The following is an 18,675-nucleotide window of genomic DNA, read 5'->3' on the forward strand; positions in this document are numbered from 1 at the left end:
GAGAGAAAAAAGAAAAAGACAGAAAGAAAGAACATGTAGCAAAATCATTTCATACTTACGAAGTGCCTGACAGCAAAAATGGAGTGCGGACACCATCCACCACCACAATGTTCCTCAGGTTGGGTTTGGCTAAGGTTCGCTTCGATTTCGCCTGGACAGCTTTAAGAGAAAGTTCAAAGAACAATTAACTAAAATATATGAAGTCAGGGATTTCCCTAGCAGTCCAATGGTTAAGATTTCACCTTCCATTGCAGGGGGTGCGGGTTGGATCCCTGTCAGGGAGCTACGATCCCACATACCTCGGGGACAAAAAAACCACAAAAACATAAAACAGAAGCAGTATTGTAACAAATTCGATAAACACTTTAAAAATGGTCCACATCAAAAAAATCTTAAAAAAAAAATATATGAAGTCAAATGACTTTTTACATTTTTTTTTTTTGCGGTACGCAAGCCTCTCACTGCTGTGGCCTCTCCCGTCGCGGAGCACAGGCTCCGGACGCGCAGGCCCAGCGACCACGGCTCACGGGCCCAGCCGCTCCGCGGCATGTGGGATCCTCCCGGATCGGGACACGAACCCGCGTCCCCTGCATTGGCAGGCGGACTCCCAACCACTACGCCACTGGGGAAGCCCACTTTTTACATTTTTAAAGACAGACATTCTAAGAAGAATTATATCATTCAATGCCAAGTTGCATTTGTCATTTACCAAACCACTTCAACTAAAAAAAAAAAAAAGATTAAGAAATTAACTAGCATTTACAAATTTCCAAAAAATATTTAAATACAGAGATTATACCTAATGATAAGGTTGTTTATGCCATTAACAAATTGTTTTTTGGGTTTTTTTGAATCAAATGTTTGACAATCTATTCCACTGAAAGCAACCAATTAAGCCTGCCCCTAATATTAGAAGTTACAATGACTGATATCGTTTAGTCTTCATATAGCTTAATATTCTTGCTTTTCTATGTAGAAATAAAGGCATTTGGTTGGTGACTACTGCCATTCTACAAAAACCCAGAATGCTTCCTGAATTCTGGCTCAATTTGTCTAGTTATTTTCTAACATCAAAAGAGCAACCTTGGGGCTTCCCTGGTGGCGCAGTGGTTAGGAATTCGCCTGCCAATGCAGGGGACATGGGTTTAAGCCCTGGCCCGGGAAGATCCCACATGCCGCGAAGCAACTAAGCCCGTGCACCACAACTACTGAGCCCACACGCCTACAGCCCGCGAGCCGCAACTACTGAAGCCCGTGCTCTGCAATAAGAAGCCTGTGCACCGCAACAAAGAGTAGCCCCCGCTCGCCACAACTAGAGAAAGCCCGTGCACAGCAACAAAGACCCAACGCAGCCAAAAATAAATATATAAAATAAATTTTAAAAAAAGAGAGCAACCTTTCTCTAATGTTTTAATTAAAAAATAAAACATGAACATATCCCGGTGGTTAAAAAAAGAGAAAGATAAACATAACTAAAATATGGAGAGTAAAACTAAAGTTCCCTCTTTATGTCCTCTGCTGCCATGTAATTTCCTTCCCAGAGGTAGATACTGCTAATTTGGTGTATATACTTTACCACTTTTTTTCTTTTTATGCATGTACATGCACACACTTGTGTATTATGTTTACTTTTCTGACTTAACAATATAGCTGGAAGATCTCTGTGTTTGTGTATCTACATGTGTCTCATTCTTTTCTTATTGCTGTTAATGCTGAAATTCATCTCCTATCACCATTCCTTCATTACCAGAGATAGAGAAAAATCCTAAAGAATTGGGAATAAAATTTTAACAATCACCTTACCACACCCACTTATGTCATAGAGAGCTACTTATGATAAATATCGACAACCAACTTTAACAAAATAGTAGTGAAAGCTAAGAGTCATGATAAAATGGGGTACAAAGATTCTCCTCGCAGCTCTAATTGGTTGGTGAAGGAGATACAGGCACGTGGAGATTATCAAGGAGACTGTAGCAAAAACAAGCCTGTAGTGCTAATGGCCAAAATAAAGGCAGTATCATTGTGAATGGAAAGGAAGGGACCAATACAAGAGATTTTATAAAGGAAGACTATGTATTTTGGTGACCAATCAGATATGGAAAGAAAGGAAAACAGGATTATAAAGGAAGCTTAGAGACTAAGAAAACCTAGTTATTTTACACAGAGTAAGAACTGGTTTTGGAAGAAAAGTGACCTCAATTTTAAACATGCTAACTTTGAGGTGATGGACACCCAGGTGGATATGTACATTTGACAGAGAGCTAGAAATGCAAAACTAAAGCTCCAAAGAGAAGTGAGGTGTAGCTGGGAGAGCCATGATATATATGCATTTTAGAATACAGAAGAGGCAGATGCCCCCTTGGTCTTGCCTGCCACTCCCTTACGTTGTACTCAATAAATCTCGCTTTCTACCCTCACTTCTGGCTTGGTAAATTCTTTCACCACCCATGTTGCCAGCCCCATTGCCACACTCTGTGGGCATTTTGATGGCCAGTACAGGGACCAGACCGCTCTCTCCTCTCTCTGCCTTTTCTGACCCGTCTTCCAACAGGTAGCGATCGGCCTGCTGACTCAGGGCAAATGGCCACGTCTGCTCCTTGGTGGGACCCAAAGGCCTCCAGGACGAGACTCCAACTTGCTCTCGCCCTAAGGGGTACATTCTGGAAATGGTCTTTTCTCCTCTTCAACACTGCCGATGGTCTGAGGTCCCTGGAGACCGGGGGACTGCGTATCCTGGCCAAGGCAACTCTTCAGCGGACCTAAAACCCAGTCCCATACCGACCAACCGTCCCTGCCTAATCGGGTGGCAATGTCCTTTGGCCCTAGCCTTGGTACTCCTCACTTCCAACGCCTGGTGCAGTCGGCAGCAGCGGCTTGGCGAATCCAGGCATGCTGTGAGATTCCCCTTCTCTTTCCATCCTCCCTTGAGGACTGTCCATCCTGATCCACCAACATTTCCAGGTACTTCAAGTGAGTCACTAAAAAAACGATTTCATTCCATCAAGCTACAAATGGTGATAAGACAAGGATTCCAACCACTAGAATCAATATAGTTGACTACTCTTGAACAGGCCTCCCCAAATTTCTATTCACACACTATCCCACAGCCCCAGAGCTGATCAGCAAAGCCAACTGGGACCGCACATCGCCCCTTCTCAGCAGAAGTAGCATGAGATGATATTGTCACCCAGATGTCAGTGATTTGACTTTGCTGATCTGTTGGGGGGAAATGTGGAGCTTAACAATACAACAGCCATCTTAGGCTGGGGAGGTCCTTTCAAGATAAGACAATCACACCCTCCCCCAATGGAAATTACCAACGGTCGCAAGCAGTTGGTATACCAGGAAGATTGAGCTATGACATACGTAGCCCTAACCACCATAAGGGTAGAACATTAATCCAAGCGTGACCAAAAGGGACCAAAATGAAGCCCAGTTTCTCTTCCTCCAGGGAAGACCCCCTCTTGGTCTCGCCCGCTGCTCCCTTGCAGTGTACTCAATAAATCTCGCTTTCTACCCTCAAAAAAAAAAACAAAAAACAAACAAACAAAAAAAAACAGAAGAAAAGTAGAGACATATTTTGCAGTGCCTGCTCACCCATAGCCCCCTCTAAATGGAGCTGCCCTGCTTAGAGTCCCTGCAAAGGGGCAATCATAGACGTCATGTCCCTAAGCCCACACCCAAAGCTGGTTAGATTCAGGGTGGGTACTACCTGACTACCTGAAGTCAATCCATAGAGTGGCCAACCAGTAACCCACGTCATCTACCTACAAGTGATAAGCTGCATCTGATTCTCTCTCACAGGAATCTAAGCAAAGCATGGAGAAAAATACCAATTAGTTGAAGCTGAAAAAATGCCATGAGGAAGAACCAGGGTGATAATAAACTGAAATTATTTTTAAGTCAGAGTTATGGGGCAGCAAAAACCCTGAGCAAGCAAAGAAGCCAGCAAGAGGAGTGAAGAAGAATATATATAAAGAGAAGCAGGAAGGCCAGGAAAGTGACACACCATGTGGCCATGACTGAGACAAAGTGGCTGCCCCTAGAGCTGCTTGGTTCCTAATACCTCCCTAGCTGTAGTACTCAAGCCCTCTTCTCCCTAACTTGAGTGGGCCCCTTACTCACAATAAAAGACACTTGGTTTTGTGATCTCCCCACATTTAGAGGGCAGAGAGAAAATGTGGGACAGAGCGTAAACTTGAGAGGTGGTAGGAGACTGGGGAGAAAACAGTACATGAAAGCAAAGGCAGAAGAGTATCAAGGAGCAGAGGATGGTCAAATATTTCAACACTCAAGGAGAATGAGGACTGAAAAAAGGCCGCTAAGTCTGAAGATCTGCAGATTACTTGTCACTGACCTTGGAGAGAATAAAGTGATGAGAGGAAAAGTCAGATGACATACCATCACATCATTCCACTTTTTAAGAACTGACCGCATGTTCCTTTTACACACTTTCAGATAAAATTCAAATTCCTAACTCTTCCAACAAATTTCTTGCTTTACCTGGTTCCAACTGAATGATCCAAAAACGTTCTCCACCACTTCTCAACATGTAGCAAGATGAGCAAGCCCCCAGTGCCTCACAGCCTTGACTTCATTGCACACCCCTTGCCTTCATTCATATACCCTCCCATCTGAGTGGCTCCTTTCTGTCCATCTAATCCTTACCTACCCTTAAGGCCTAGTTCACATTCCACCTCCTAAATAAAACCTTCCCTGATAACTACAGCCACCTGTAGTTCCTGCTTCTTAACTTCTAGGGCAACCTATGGGGCAAAAATTGGCCAAACAATTTAGCATATTATAAAGTAATTAAAGTAATACTGGAAGTCACATTTAAAAATAATATTCATTATATATTGAACAGTCACCCAAAGGACTCTAATTCTGTTTCATGTGCACACTGGCTCCTAATCACATCAGAATTTTCTCAAAGGCTCTTTTTTATATATTCCACAGTGCTATGCGCACTCAGTAGCAATGTAGTATAAGAATCTGAATAGGGGGTTAAAATATCTGGGTGCTAGTCCCTGCTCTGCCAAAAATTTCTTATTTGCAAATATGGGAGCTAGATTAGATGACCTCAAGCACTCCTCCCAACTCCAAACCTAGTATTCTATGGCTGACATATACATTCTGTATTTCACATACATAATTAAAATCAAAGCAGAGGGCTTCCCTGGTGGCGCAGTGGTTAAGAATCCGCCTGCCAATGGAGGGGACACAGGTTCGATTCCTAGCCCAGGAAGATTCCACATGCCACGGAGGAACTAAGCCCATGTGCCACAACTACTGGGCCTGTGCTTAGAGCCCGTGAGCCACAACTACTGAGCCCGCATTCCACAACTACTGAAGCCCATGTGCCTAGAGCCTGTGCTCCGCAACGAGAAGCCACCAGAATGAGAAGCCCGCGCGCCGCAATGAAGAGTAGCCCCCCCTCGCCGCATCCAGAGAAAAGCCCACGCACAGCAACGAAGACCCAATGCAGCCAAAAAAAAAAAAAAAAAAATCAGGGCTTCCCTGGTGGCACAGTGATTAAGAATCCACCCGTCAATGCAGGGTACACGGGTTCAAGCCCTGGTCCAGGAAGATCCCACATGCCGCGGAGCAACTAAGCCTGTGTGCCACAACTACTGAGCCTGCACTCTAGAACCCACAAGCCACAACTACTGAGCCCGCGTGCCACAATTACTGAAGCCCGTGTGCCTAGAGCCCGTGCTCCGCAACGAGAAGCCACTGCAATGAGAAGCCCACGCACCACAACGAAGAGTAGTCCCTGCTCACCGCAACTAGAGAAAGCCCGCGCACAGTAACGAAGATCCAACACAGCCAAAAATAAATAAATAAATAAATAAACAAAAAAACCTTTCATTTAAAAAAAAATCAATCAAAGCAGAGATGACATGCCATATAGTATACCATTGTTTTATATATATGTATGTCTGTGGATATAGATATATAGATAAACAGATGGTCCTTGACTTTCCATGGTTCAACTTATGAATTTTTAACTTTAGGATGGTGCAAAAGCAATACACATTCAGTAGAAACCATAGTTTGAATTCTGAATTTTCATTTTTTTCCCAGGCTAGCAGTAGGTGGTATGATACTCTCTCATGATGCTGGGCAGCAGTGAGCCATAGCTCCCAGTCAGTCACACAATCACAGGGGTAAACAACCAATACACTTACAACCATTCTATACTCATACAACCATTCTGTTTTTCACTTTCAGTACAATATGCAATAAATTACATGACATTCAATACTTTATTATAAAATAGGCCTGTGTTAGATGATTTTGCCCAACGTGTTCTGAGCACGTTTAAGGTAAGCTAGGCTAAGCTATGATGTTTGGTAGATTAGATGTACTAAATGCATTTCTGACTTACAATATATCCTTTTTTTTTTAAACAAACTTATTCATTTATTTATTTATTTTTGGCTGCATTGGGTCTTCACTGCTGAGCATGGGCGTTTCTCTAGTTGTGACAAGTGGGGGCTACTCTTTGTTGTGGTGCGCAAGCTTCTCATTGCAGTGGCTTCTCTTGTTGCAGAGCACAGGTTCTAGGTGCATGGGCTTCAGTAGTTGTGGCACACGGGCTCAGTAGTTGTGGTTTGCGGGCTCTAGAGCACAGGCTCAGTAGTTGTGGCGCACAGGCTTAGTTGCTCCGCGGCAGGTGGGATCTTCCCGGACCAAGGACCAAACCCATGTCCCCTGCATTGGCAGGCGGATTCTTAACCACTGTGCCACCAGGGAAGTCCTGACTTACAATATTTTCAACTTATGATGGATTTGTCAGGATGTAACCCTATTGTAAGTCAAGGAAGATGCATAGTATATATAGCCATCAAATAAGTCAAAATTTCCATCAGGAACATTTCCAGTCAATCTGATGACTGGAAACATCAATAAACCTGTACCCCTCTATTCTAATTCCTTCATCCTAACAGCACCATCAAGCATATTCACATGCAATTCACATGCAATTCAAGAGGAATTAGTTACAAAATTATTGCAACCTAAAACCTGTTCAGCATGGGTACATTCCCACTCCCTCCCCTCAAATCAGCTGGTTACATTCTTTTGTCTTATCATGTGCCCTCTTGCACCACTATCACCATCAACGTTAACAGAAATCGCTAGGACAGTGTTAGACACCAGGGACTCTAAAAGGCTTAATAAGTCTCAGAAGGGCTCACAACATAGTTGGGGAGACAGAAACACAAAACACTTTAAGAGCAATATGAAATAGAATACTCTATGTGCCACAAAAATGCCTTCCCTCTGTTGGTATGCAATGTGACCTTCTTCTGGTTGGCAAAGAATCAGATCTATCTGTCTGACTGCAAAGTCCTGGGTGAACATTAGAATTAGGGAAAAGGTGAACTGAGATAGAAAGGAATTATTCTTTGTGAGCCTATACAAATCTATATTCTAATTAGAATTTAGAGGCCACAGAAAATATATTTGTGACATGGCAACGTGAAACTTTTCTAGGTGAGATTAGGCAACAGATCCCTGATAATATACTTATGTAAAACAATATAAAAATATCATCTTGTACATATATATATATATATTTTTTTTTTTTTTTTTTTTTTGGCCGAGCCACGTGATATGCGGGATCTTAATTCCCCAACCAGAGATCGAACCCATACCCCCTGCAGTGGAAGCACAGAGTCCTAACCACTGGACCTCCAGGGAATTCCTACCTTGTACTTATATTGAGTTTACAGTTTTCAAAGTGCTATGAAATATCTTCATAACTACTTGAGGTTAACAAGACTAAAATTATTATTCTTTTTTAGATAAAGAAACTAAAGCACAGGGAAGTAAAGTGATCGGTTCAAGGCCAAACTGCCCAGAAAGAAGTAGAACTGGAACAGAGCAGAGGTCTTCTGAATCCTAGTAAGACGCTTTTTCTATTAAGCTATTATTCAAGTAGAAACACCATAATAAAACCAAAGTCAGAAGTCATAGTCAATACAGGACCCAGGCAAGGAGAACCTGTCTGGGGACTTTTAGCGCTGGCCAGTGAAGATACATACCTACAGTAGGTTCTGCAAAAGTATGTATTCAACAGTGAAGAAGTCTTTACCAAGGGTCTAAAAGACCATATAAAATCAACAAATTTCCCTCCTTTTTCATTTCATACTGACTGAACAACCTTCTGTTATTAACTGGTTCCACAGTCACACCTATTTCATGCATGCATCCTCTTGCACATGGACTAAGAGGATATTCATTAACAGAGAAGCCTGTCACTGAAAGTTTGAAAAGTTACCTTTTGGCTCCACAGCAGTCTCCAGAGTGTTTGTACGCTAATCATCTCTAGGACTGACAGCCAGTAGCTGATTACACTGACCAGTAAGGTTCATGGAACCTGCGTGACTCCATCAGGCTCCATATCCCAGAAAGCAGCCTCCTGTCAACATCCTCGAGCCCACCCTACACCATGTACTATTGTTACTGATTGGTCCTACATTGTTTTAATTTAAAGGCAACAGTGATGTTCATGTTGCTCAAAAAAAGGGAGAGTTAGCAAACTAGTTTTGGTTTTTTTCAAAATTCACAAATTTAGATTCTAGAATCTAACTTCTAAATCAGACTTTTTTTTCTTTTTTTTTCTTTTTTTTTTTTTTTACAAATTACTGTACCTGCGGCAGCTCGTAACTGGGAGGAACAGCTCAGAGGTCTCATAGCTGGAAGACAAAATAAAGTGTTTACAAAAACCAGTACAATTCCATGTCTGTGCAAGATGCTTATACAACCAAATCTAATCTTAAAAAGAAAGAAATGAAACTTACAAAATCTGAGGGCCCATTGTGATGTACTGGGAAGATATTTTAAAGTGTAAGTCAAGAGGGAAGTCATTCTTAAATCTAAAAAGAGAAGAACAAAAAGACTTTCTGGGTTATTTGAACAATTTGTAGCTTAGAGTGTAGTCTATGATCTCTGATATCTCATCCATGACTACTATAAAATACTTTAAAATTTACTCTATTACCAACTACCCTTCCTCTAATAATATAATAGCTACACTGACATAGTATGCAAACCACTAATCTAAGCAGTAACCCATCTAATCCTCACAAGGACCTATGAAGTACACATGATTATTACACCCTTCGTAAGAGATGAGAAACGGAGGCATACAGGGATTGAAAGACTAGTAAAAGGCAGAGCTGTGATTTGAAGCCAGATAGTCTAGCTCCAGAGTTTACGCTTTTCTCTAGGGCCAAAGGAGTAGAGCCTGCTGGACATGATCATGAAGCTACCAATGTGAACTTCCTGATTTTGATGGTTGTATTGTGATTATGCAGAATGCCTTATGGAATGTTTGTATTTGAAGGGGATACACACTAAAGTATTCAGAGATAGTGCAGTATCACATCTTAACTGTTGTAAGAAAAAGAAGTTCATACACTGCACTTGCTACTTTTTTATAAGCTTGATATTATTTCAAAATAATAAAAATATAAACCCCTCTATATTAAAATATATAAAATATATTAAATACTTCCCTAAATTCCCAAAAATGAGTTCCTACAAATCAGTAAGAAAAAAATTGGCAAAGGATATGAACAAACTGTTCACAGAAATAGAAATATCAATACAAATGGCTCTTAGATACATGAAAAGATGTTCAATCTCATTCATAAGGGCAATACAAATTAAAACGGCACCGAGGTATAATATTTGACTTAAGGGCTGGTATTCATCATGTGGTAGCCTGCACATACAGGCTCGCTCATACACTGCTGCTGAGGGTGTAAACTGATGGCACCTCCACAGGTGCATCACTATGGAGGGCAATTTGGCAATTACTGTAACTGTCAAAAAACTGCAACTGCACCTAACTTTTGATCAGTAATTCCACTTCCCTGAATTCTTATTTACATAGTTGGTCTGTGTAACAAAAGAATACATCAGCAATGATGAGACGTCACTTTCGAGATTAGGCTGTTAAGAGATCCTGCAGCTCCCGTCTTGGTCCGTCTCTCAGATCACTCGGTCTGGGGGAAGCCAGCTGGCACCTCAGGAGCAGCCCGATGAAGAGGCTCTGGTGATGAGGAACTGACACCTCCTGCCAACAGCCAAGTGACTGAGCTTGGAAGTGAATCCTCTAGCGCAGACAAGCTTTCAGATGACTACAGCCCTCGCCAGCATTCTGACTGCAACCTCATGAGAAAGTCAAAGTCAGAACGACCCAGCTAATTTGCCCCCAAATTCCTGACCGTCAGAAACTGTATGAGATAATCAATTTTTACTGTTTTAAGCTGCTAAATTTTGGAGTAATTTGTTACACAGCAACAGCCAATATAAAAGTCTTGTTTAACTTTTCTTAGGTCTTCATTGACGAAAAAGAGATGCCCTGTGGCTTCCAAAAAGAAAAAAAAATCACATTTACCAAACATATGGATTGGAAAGAGATGGAGGAGTCCAAACTCTAGGCTTACCAGCCTAGGTATACTCAAGGGACTCTGGCCCTGGAGACACAAATTGGCCCATGAGATGGGCACCACTCTTCCAGAAGCTACATTTGATGCCACTTGAGTCTGGAATATAAATCCCCATAAGTAAAGTTCCTCTTGAAATAAAATTCATGAAATTCATAAAAAGGGGGACCTTGCTCGAACAGATATAAAAACTTTCTATAAAGTACCAGTAACTAAACAGTTCAATTCTGGCACAGTAATAAATGAAACTAATCAACAGAACAGGATGTAGCAAGTTCAGAAGCATACTCGTGTATGAGAATTTAGTATGTAATAAAGATAACATTTCAAATAAGTGGGAGAAAGGTGAATTACTCAATAGATTTGTTGGGAAAATGGCTAACCATTTGAAAAAAAATTAGATCCATAGCTCACACTATAAGTACAAATTACAGATGCATTAATCTAAATATATATTTTTCTAGCTTACTACAAGAATATATCAGAGAATATTTTTATAATCTTGGGGAAAGGCTTCCAACATATGGTATAAAACCTAGAGCCCATAAGGGAAAAGAATAACTAAAAGAACTGATTAAAGAAGCATTTAAAATATCTACATAGCAAAAGACACTAAAATAAAGTTAAAAGGCAAACAATAGATTCAGAGAAAGTATTTGTAACATGGAAAACAAAGGGCTAAATCCCATACTCCATAAAGAACTTCTACAAAGTACAGTAAAAAGAGAAACAATCTATAATGGAATCTGTGGTTTTCACCCCAATATCCATTTCACACCATTATGTAGTTGCCACATGTGGTTTACATGGGACTGAATCCAGCTCAACTCCAGGGTTTAAACCAATCAGAATAATCTCATTCTCTTTGGTTCAGGCAACCAAGGCCTAAAATAATCGTGCATGGTATTGCCTTGACCACTGGTATCGATTTAGGGATGGTCTTAGTCAGTCTGACATTCAAGTCTTCTGCCTGGAATTCTGGAACATACATCTTTCTTTCTGAGGCTTGGCATGGCTAGAGCAGTTTGCAAACATGATAAAAGCTAGTGTAAGGGTAGAGCTGGTCTCAGAGGACACAGCTGAAAATTCAGAAAAAAGAAACTAGAGCCCTGATTGAATCATATCTGAAACCCACCTCCCACTGTGCTTTTCCGTTCTGTGAGTCAACAAATCCCTTTATTAAGCCAATTTAAGTTTAATTTTCTGTTATTTGTAGCTGGAAGGCTCCTTCCTGAAACATGACCAAAAGGAAAAATGAGCAAATGAGCAATTCACAGAAGAAAAAAAAGTCAAATAAATAAAAATTTAAATGTTCAACCTCACTAACAATAAAAATTTTTTTAATTAAAACAAGGTCATTTTGGGGTTATTAAGTGGCAAAAATTAAAAATCTGGTTAGCACACAATTCTTGTGAGAATGGATTTATTTAAGCACTTCCATATACAGTTGATAAAAATATAATTGGTAAGGCCTTTTTGGAAGGCAATTTTTATTTCTCTCTCAGATTCTGAATTGTGAATTTCTGAGCCTAGCAATTCTTCTTATTGGTCTTTAAGCAACAGAAATATTCAAATTGTGTAGGTAGCAATCATAGGTCTCTAGCCAATAGAAATACTCAAGATGTAGATGCACACAGGAGGAAATGGTTAAATAAATTATAATATTACAAACATACCATGGAACACTGTTCAGCAGTTTGTAAAGAAAAATGAAACATAATGACATACATGTATATACTGACATGCAAAGATGTCCACAACATATATTAAATGAAAAAGCAGACTGCAGAATAATATATATATAGTAAGACTCCATTTTATGACAGAAAGAGACGAAAATCCATAAAGCTGAATCTATATATGGAAGAGATAAAGAGGGACTGTCATTTTATATTCTTCTGTCTTCTTAAAATTTTTTTTACAATGAGCATCTTATTTTTAATGTACAGTATAATTCTAGTTTTATAGAAAATCTGCATATACTAGTATCTTGATAGATAGATGAAAACATACAAATGCATTTAAAAAGTCCAGAAAAATACAAAGCAAATGTTAACAGTAGTTATCTTTGGGTGGTGGAGTTATTGGTATAGTTATTTTCTTTAGACTTCCTGAAGTTTCTGGGAAAAAAATTAAATAGAATATACATCCCATCAAAAATTAATAAAAAGTAGAGACAGATTTCAAAAGAAAGAAGAACTAAGCAATATATGACCTAGTTATTGTCATCCGCTTTAAGCTTTAGGAAATACATTTTGACTCAAGGATTTGGGGAGCCTGGGTAGGCTTGAGTAGGGTGTGCAACTATAGAAAGATGCATGAAGTTGCAGGAACCTAGGAGCAAGTAACATGAAGAAGGGGCTAAACAAGTAATGAAAGCAAGATGGAGTGGCTCTAACAGCTCATTATTACAGTATCATTAAGACACAGTCCACAATATCCTTAATAGCACAAACACTAAAGGCAAACCGCCCAATCCAAATCCTGGCTGTACCCTAGTTGTATGACCTTAAGCAGGCTACTTAATTTGCAAAAAGGATTCTTGATGACCTCCAAAGGCCATTTTCTTTCTCTGTTTTAGGAGTAAGATGTAGATAATTCATCTGTAAGATGCACCTGTAAACTGTAGATAATTAAAGTACCTACTTCATAGATTGTTGTGAGATGTGTGTATATATATATATATATATATATATATAGCACTTAGAACAGTGCCTGATACATAGTAAGGGTTATACATGTGTTTGCTATTAATTTTAGTGGGTGATGGTATAAATGTATTTAGTTACCCTTTATGTAAGACACAGTGAGAAGCATAACATTTCTGCCCTTGATGGAGCTTATGATTTTGCTCAGAATACAGGAAACAAAAAAATCAAGAGCCAAAAGTGTAACCTAAATCAGGGGATGGCAAACTTCAACCCATGGGTCTCTAGCTAACAACAGATTTTACATTTTTAAAAAGTTGTAGAGCAAAACAAAACAAGGAATATGTGACGGAGATCAATGTGGGTTGTGAAACCTAAACTCTTTACTATCTGGCCCTTTACAGAAAAAGTTTGCCACTCTTGATCTAAACAGTAAGTGCTACACCGAATTAGATGCAGAAAGAGCATTATGTGGGCAGGAGGCAAGCTTTGAACTGTAAAAACCTTATGAGATGGAGGGCCTTTGGAGGTCATCAAGAATCCTTTCTGCAAATTAAGAGATCACTGCTCATGCAGTTTCTGCTTAAGGTGTTCACAGTGATGGGGGATTCACTATTTGACTTGAACTTTAAACAGAAACCTCTCTTCTTTCTTTCCATACTCCTCAATTCAGTCTCAACTTCCCTGCCATTTCCCCCTGCCTCTTCCTGCTCCCTCTCCTGCGGAACAGTCAATCTGGTGAACAGTGATACTTAAATTTATGGCCGAATCCTGGCTCTGCCACCTACCAGAAAATTTACATAATCTCCGAGCCTCCCAAACTTCATCTACAAAATGTAAATAACAATTTTGGGATCGTGAAGATTAAATGAGAGGATGGTGAAAGGGCCTAGAGGGCCCTCAACATAACTTTTTGTAGTCAATCACTTGATTCCAGGACTCAAGCCTATCTTTCCAGCACAAAAACAGCTTTCAGGCAATGCAGAGCTCTTGACTAGAAGTTAACAGACCTCTAGGCCTATTTCTACCACCTGCGGCCATGGGTAAACTCATTCACCCTGATTCATGGGCTTCACCGATAAAGTGAAGGGGATGATGAATGACCGGATGATCTCCGGGTCCCCTCCGGATTAGAAAATAATCTTGAGCCCTGGGTCTCGGAGCGGGACACAGGCATGTCTCAGCTCCTCCCACATTCGAGTCCCGAAAAAGCCACACGACCGAGACCCACCCTCGGTAACATAAAAGGGGTAAACCCCGGGCCCTGTACCGAATCTCTATTGCCGCCGGCCTGGCTCCAGGCAAAGCAGGTGAAACAACAACACTGGAGCACAGGCCAGCGCTTTAAACCGACACAAACACAAGCCAACAGTTCGTTAACATGCGGTGATAAATTAAAAGACACAGGCGACACCGCTGCTCTGAGCTACAAACCGAAGGCTAGGCCAAATTACTGCCCAAACTGCACTGGTACGGGAGAGCCCCATTGAGAAGCTTCCTTCCGCTCCCTCGAACTCCACAGCCCCAGGGAGAGGAGGAGGCCGCGGGCGTAGTAGGTGGGAAAGGAAGTGCAGAACTCGCCGGGGAAAGGCCAGGCGGAAAGCCGAGGGCACGCGCCGTCTCACCTTAGCTCGCGTGGGCTCAGACTCCTGCTGCCAGCAAGGTTTGGATCCGAGCGACGGGCCCCGACTGGATCAAGGGGCGGGCCCTGCCGAGAAAGGACCCTTCAACCTTCCCACCGGCTCCGCGGGCTTCGCAGGCCTTCCGGGCTGCCCTCCGGCTGCCTGACTGGAAAATCCGGAACTCTGTCCCTCTCTTCCCTGACCTTCCTTCCTCCCCGCGGAGAAGGTGTCCTTTCCGCCCGGTTAGCCAGAAGCAAAGGGCGAGGTTAAGGAACCGGCGGCAGCTCGCCATAGCGGTTTTAGTCAGGCAGTACATCGGGCACCTGGCCAGAGCCAGACTACGGAAAGAAAAGTCCTCTGCTTGGCTCCCCCGACTTGAAGCGCCTTCCACTTTCGTCCTCTCCTGCTCAAGATGGTGGCTTCCCGGGCAGTTGGCAGCCTCAGCCGCTTCACTGCCTCCAGGATGCTCCGTTGCCCAGGTGAGGCCTGGTTGAGGACGCCCAACAGCCCCGGGCAGAACTCCTACGGAGACCCGAGCTTCCCCGGAGCCTCGTCTCCCCATCGCTGCCACCTCCCTGCCCCGGCCCAGGGTCCCAGCCCTGGATAAGGGGGAGGGATGCTGCTCTGGGATCTGGTCTCTTGTTCCCTGGCGCAGGGACTGACATTTCCGCTCTCATGAGTCCTGCAGCGATAACGGGCTCCATAAGCCCTAACGTTTCTGAGCCCTGTCCACCCGGTCTGGCACTTTCCGCTGGTCTCCTCATTTCATTTAATGATGGCCTTGAGCCTGTTCCTACGAGATTGGGAGGACTAGGAGGACTAGGACAGTCCAGTCTGTCACATCTTTGTAGCTCCATTGCACCTTGCCTGTAACAAGAGGCATCTTAAAACCGTGTGTGAAATTAACCAGCCTTGCAAATTACTGCCATTCCCTGCCCCTTTTCCCCAAAACCTTTTTTGTACCTATTACCACACTTCAATAGGAAGCTCAACTCTTGCAGTTCCAATAATCCCAGTATGAACGTATAATATATTGATTTTCAAGGGGTAGGTTCTGCAATTTGCTAGAAGAAGCATTTTTTAAAAATTACGCAGATACTCTATTTCTTAAGGAGCAAGGTGTTAGATAATTTTACAACTATTTCTACCCTTGTTTCTGACGATACCCAGTTAGCTTGTATTAGCTATATTGTCTTTTTGTCTTCAAACTGGCGGTGAAAGTTAAAGTGGGTGACTGTGGAAAATCAAGCATTTTCCTTTCATCTCAAATCTTAAGGTGAAATGTGACTTTTTATTGCATGTTGTACTTAATATCGGTTACTTAATTAGAAATATAATTTATAATATGCCTTCCTCCTTCTGAACCCCCCGGGGTAATACCGCATGCTGTTTTTGGAGGAGTGCCTGGAATCTCCCTTTACTGTAAGGGACTAATTTCCAATGATTGAATCTCTTCTGCTTTCTTATTTCGACCAATGTTTTTAGTCTCCACAGGACTGCTTTGTGTGTGTGTGTGCGCGCATCAATCATAAGATTACAGAAAATTGAAATGCTGTGAAGACTGGGGAAAGGGATTAAGAAAAAAAGAATCACCCATTCCCTTACTACTCACATACCTACTGTTAGCATTTGGTCATGTGACCTGACAGTTTGTCTATTTTCCACATTTTTGGTTTAACACTTTAAAAATATCAAATGTATATTTTTGAGCTTCCCCTCCATTGATTTTAAGGTAATGCAATTAAAAGCATTAAATTTGGAGTCTGACTTCTGGGTTTGAATCTAGCTCTGCCTTTTACCCTCTGGTGACCTTGGGCAAGTAATTTCTGTGTCTGTTTTCTCATTTGTGAAATGGGGAATAATACCACCTTGTGAGCTTTAAAGGAGTTATTTTAGGTGTAAAGCAGTTTTTCGTGGAGTAAGTGCTACTGTTAACGTTAATAAACGTTAGCTGTTATAACTCTTTCCTGCCCTGAAGAACTATGATTCTATTGATACAGATATGAGACTTTTTTAAAGTAATTTTTACATTTTACATGTGATAAAAGGTTACAAGCCTAGTTTTTCTATGTTTTTTATAGAAATATATATACACACGTGTGTATATATTTTGCATTGTGTTTTAACCTATAAGAAAGTATGGCTTGGGGAAGGAGGGTTAAATTGGGAGATTGGGATTGACATATACACACTACCATATATAAAATAGATAACTAATAAGAACCTACTGTATAGCACAGGGGAACTCTACTCAATACTCTGTAATGACCTATATGGGAATAGAATCTAAAAAAGAGTGGATATATGTATATGTATAACTGATTCACTTTGCTGTACAGCAGAAACTAACACAACATGGTAAATCAACTATACTCCAATAAAAATTAATTTTAAAAATTAAAAAAATATAGCTTATTATAGCTATTGCTCCTTTTAGTAGCAATGTATAAATTTTGAAAAAAAAAGTCTAGAAAGTGAATTTAAAATTACCTGCACACCTGGATTGCCATTTAGACTCAACAGACTAACCCTAACCCTAACCCTAACCCTAACTGAAAGTCTATGCCAAGGCATTGCCAAACATTTAATGAGATTATGACGTTTAATGATGGATGATTAAAATCTCTTGATGCTGCTTTGTATTTCTTGAAGTTTTGACCCATTCCTGCCTGAGTGCTATAATTCTGAGTATGACTATCAAATGAAAATCACATCTTGACCAAAATATCTTGTTTATTTCCCACTCTTACTCTAAATTCAAATTCCTGATTACCTAAGTGGTAGAATAATTTCACAGGAAAAGAATTGGAGGCAAATACCTTAGTAGATGGTGTATATTTAAATTTGACTCTCACTTCCTTAATCCTGTCCCTTCCCCAGGTACTAAATATTGAGAAAAGCTGTTGATTGTTACAACAAAAGTAACACTTTCATATTTGAAATTTGTGTTAGCAGTAATCCGGCTCTCTGCACTGCCGTAGTCTTCGATCTTGTAGGTATCTTGTAGGTATCTTCTCGAGTTAAATTATTTAAATGATTACAAAGTAGGCCAGAGGTTTCTCTCTCTTTTGCTGGCACAGGAAATATAGGCTAAAGTTCACGCAGCTGCTCTGCCTCAGGGGTCCCCAACCCCCGGGGCTGCAGGCGAGTGCCGCCTGAACCATCCCCCACCCCACACCCCCACCGGTCCGTAGAAAAATTGTCTTCCATGAAACCTGTCCCTGGGGCCCAAAAGGTTGGGGACCGCTGCTCTAAAGTAAGCTCTCCTAATTAGGAAGTGAGGAAGGCTGGTTTCCAAAAGCAAAGCTACTGAGTACTTCAACTTGATTTAGTTGACTGTGGTTTGAAATTGTTTTCCAGACATGTTTGTACATTTGCTGGTTTTTTCTTTGTTTCTTGTCTCTATTGATTTAGAGGAGGTTTTGTGTATGTCTATATGGGGGGGAAAGGTAGGTTAGTGGATGAGAGTTTATGGTTTATAAGCTAATGAGCTCAAACCTGTTGTCTCAAATATTTGGTCTTCAGAATTACAACCCACGTCCAAGCCCCTTCACCTGCTCTGTTTTCTTTTTTCCTTAGGCACTTATCTTCTAACATATTTATTTTTATATTTATTTTTATTGTCTTTTATCTGTCTTTCCACCCCATCTTCTCCCACCCTGCATTCCTGATCAGTTCCTTCTCACTAATTCAGTTTACCCTGTTCTAGCTAGAATTGCCTATTATCTGGCTCCCCTCCCACAGAATTTCTACTTCATAGGGAAACTCCTTTCTATGCCAGGCCTGTTTTCACCTCCTCCACAAAGACAGGGATTTTTGTCTTTCTGTTCACTCTAGGCCACACTAGATTTTTGTTGGGGAATATAAATGACTATGAGATGATGTTGGAGGAGATTACAGTTTAGTTGGGGGAAACACCTGCTACAGATGCAACGATTA

At 41.2% G+C, this 18,675-nt stretch overlaps 2 protein-coding genes across 3 annotated transcripts in view; one reads left to right on the forward strand and one right to left on the reverse strand.

The window, feature by feature from the left end:
- The window catches only part of HADHB (hydroxyacyl-CoA dehydrogenase trifunctional multienzyme complex subunit beta), a 36,331-nt gene extending 21,458 nt beyond the window's left edge, over positions 1 to 14,873 (reverse strand). The window contains exons 1-4 of one of the 2 annotated variants that reach the window (XM_060169142.1): positions 14,740 to 14,869; positions 8,814 to 8,888; positions 8,664 to 8,708; positions 60 to 159 (exon numbers count right to left, since the gene is read on the reverse strand). In XM_060169142.1, coding sequence (XP_060025125.1) covers positions 60 to 159; positions 8,664 to 8,708; positions 8,814 to 8,880 — 212 coding nt within the window. In that variant the 5' untranslated portion in view covers positions 8,881 to 8,888; positions 14,740 to 14,869. Of the gene's footprint in view, positions 1 to 59; positions 160 to 8,663; positions 8,709 to 8,813; positions 8,889 to 14,739 lie in introns of both variants that reach the window. The other variant, XM_060169141.1, reaches the window with a different exon arrangement.
- A 100-nt stretch (positions 14,874 to 14,973) lies between these two features.
- HADHA (hydroxyacyl-CoA dehydrogenase trifunctional multienzyme complex subunit alpha) overlaps positions 14,974 to 18,675 on the forward strand; it is a 54,674-nt gene continuing 50,972 nt past the window's right edge. Inside the window, exon 1 of the mRNA XM_060169140.1 lies at positions 14,974 to 15,215. Within this exon, the coding sequence (XP_060025123.1) occupies positions 15,149 to 15,215 (67 nt within the window). The 5' untranslated portion in view covers positions 14,974 to 15,148. The remainder of the gene's footprint in view (positions 15,216 to 18,675) is intronic.

Source organism: Lagenorhynchus albirostris, chromosome 13 (assembly GCF_949774975.1).
Source record: "Lagenorhynchus albirostris chromosome 13, mLagAlb1.1, whole genome shotgun sequence".
NCBI lineage: Eukaryota > Metazoa > Chordata > Mammalia > Artiodactyla > Delphinidae > Lagenorhynchus > Lagenorhynchus albirostris.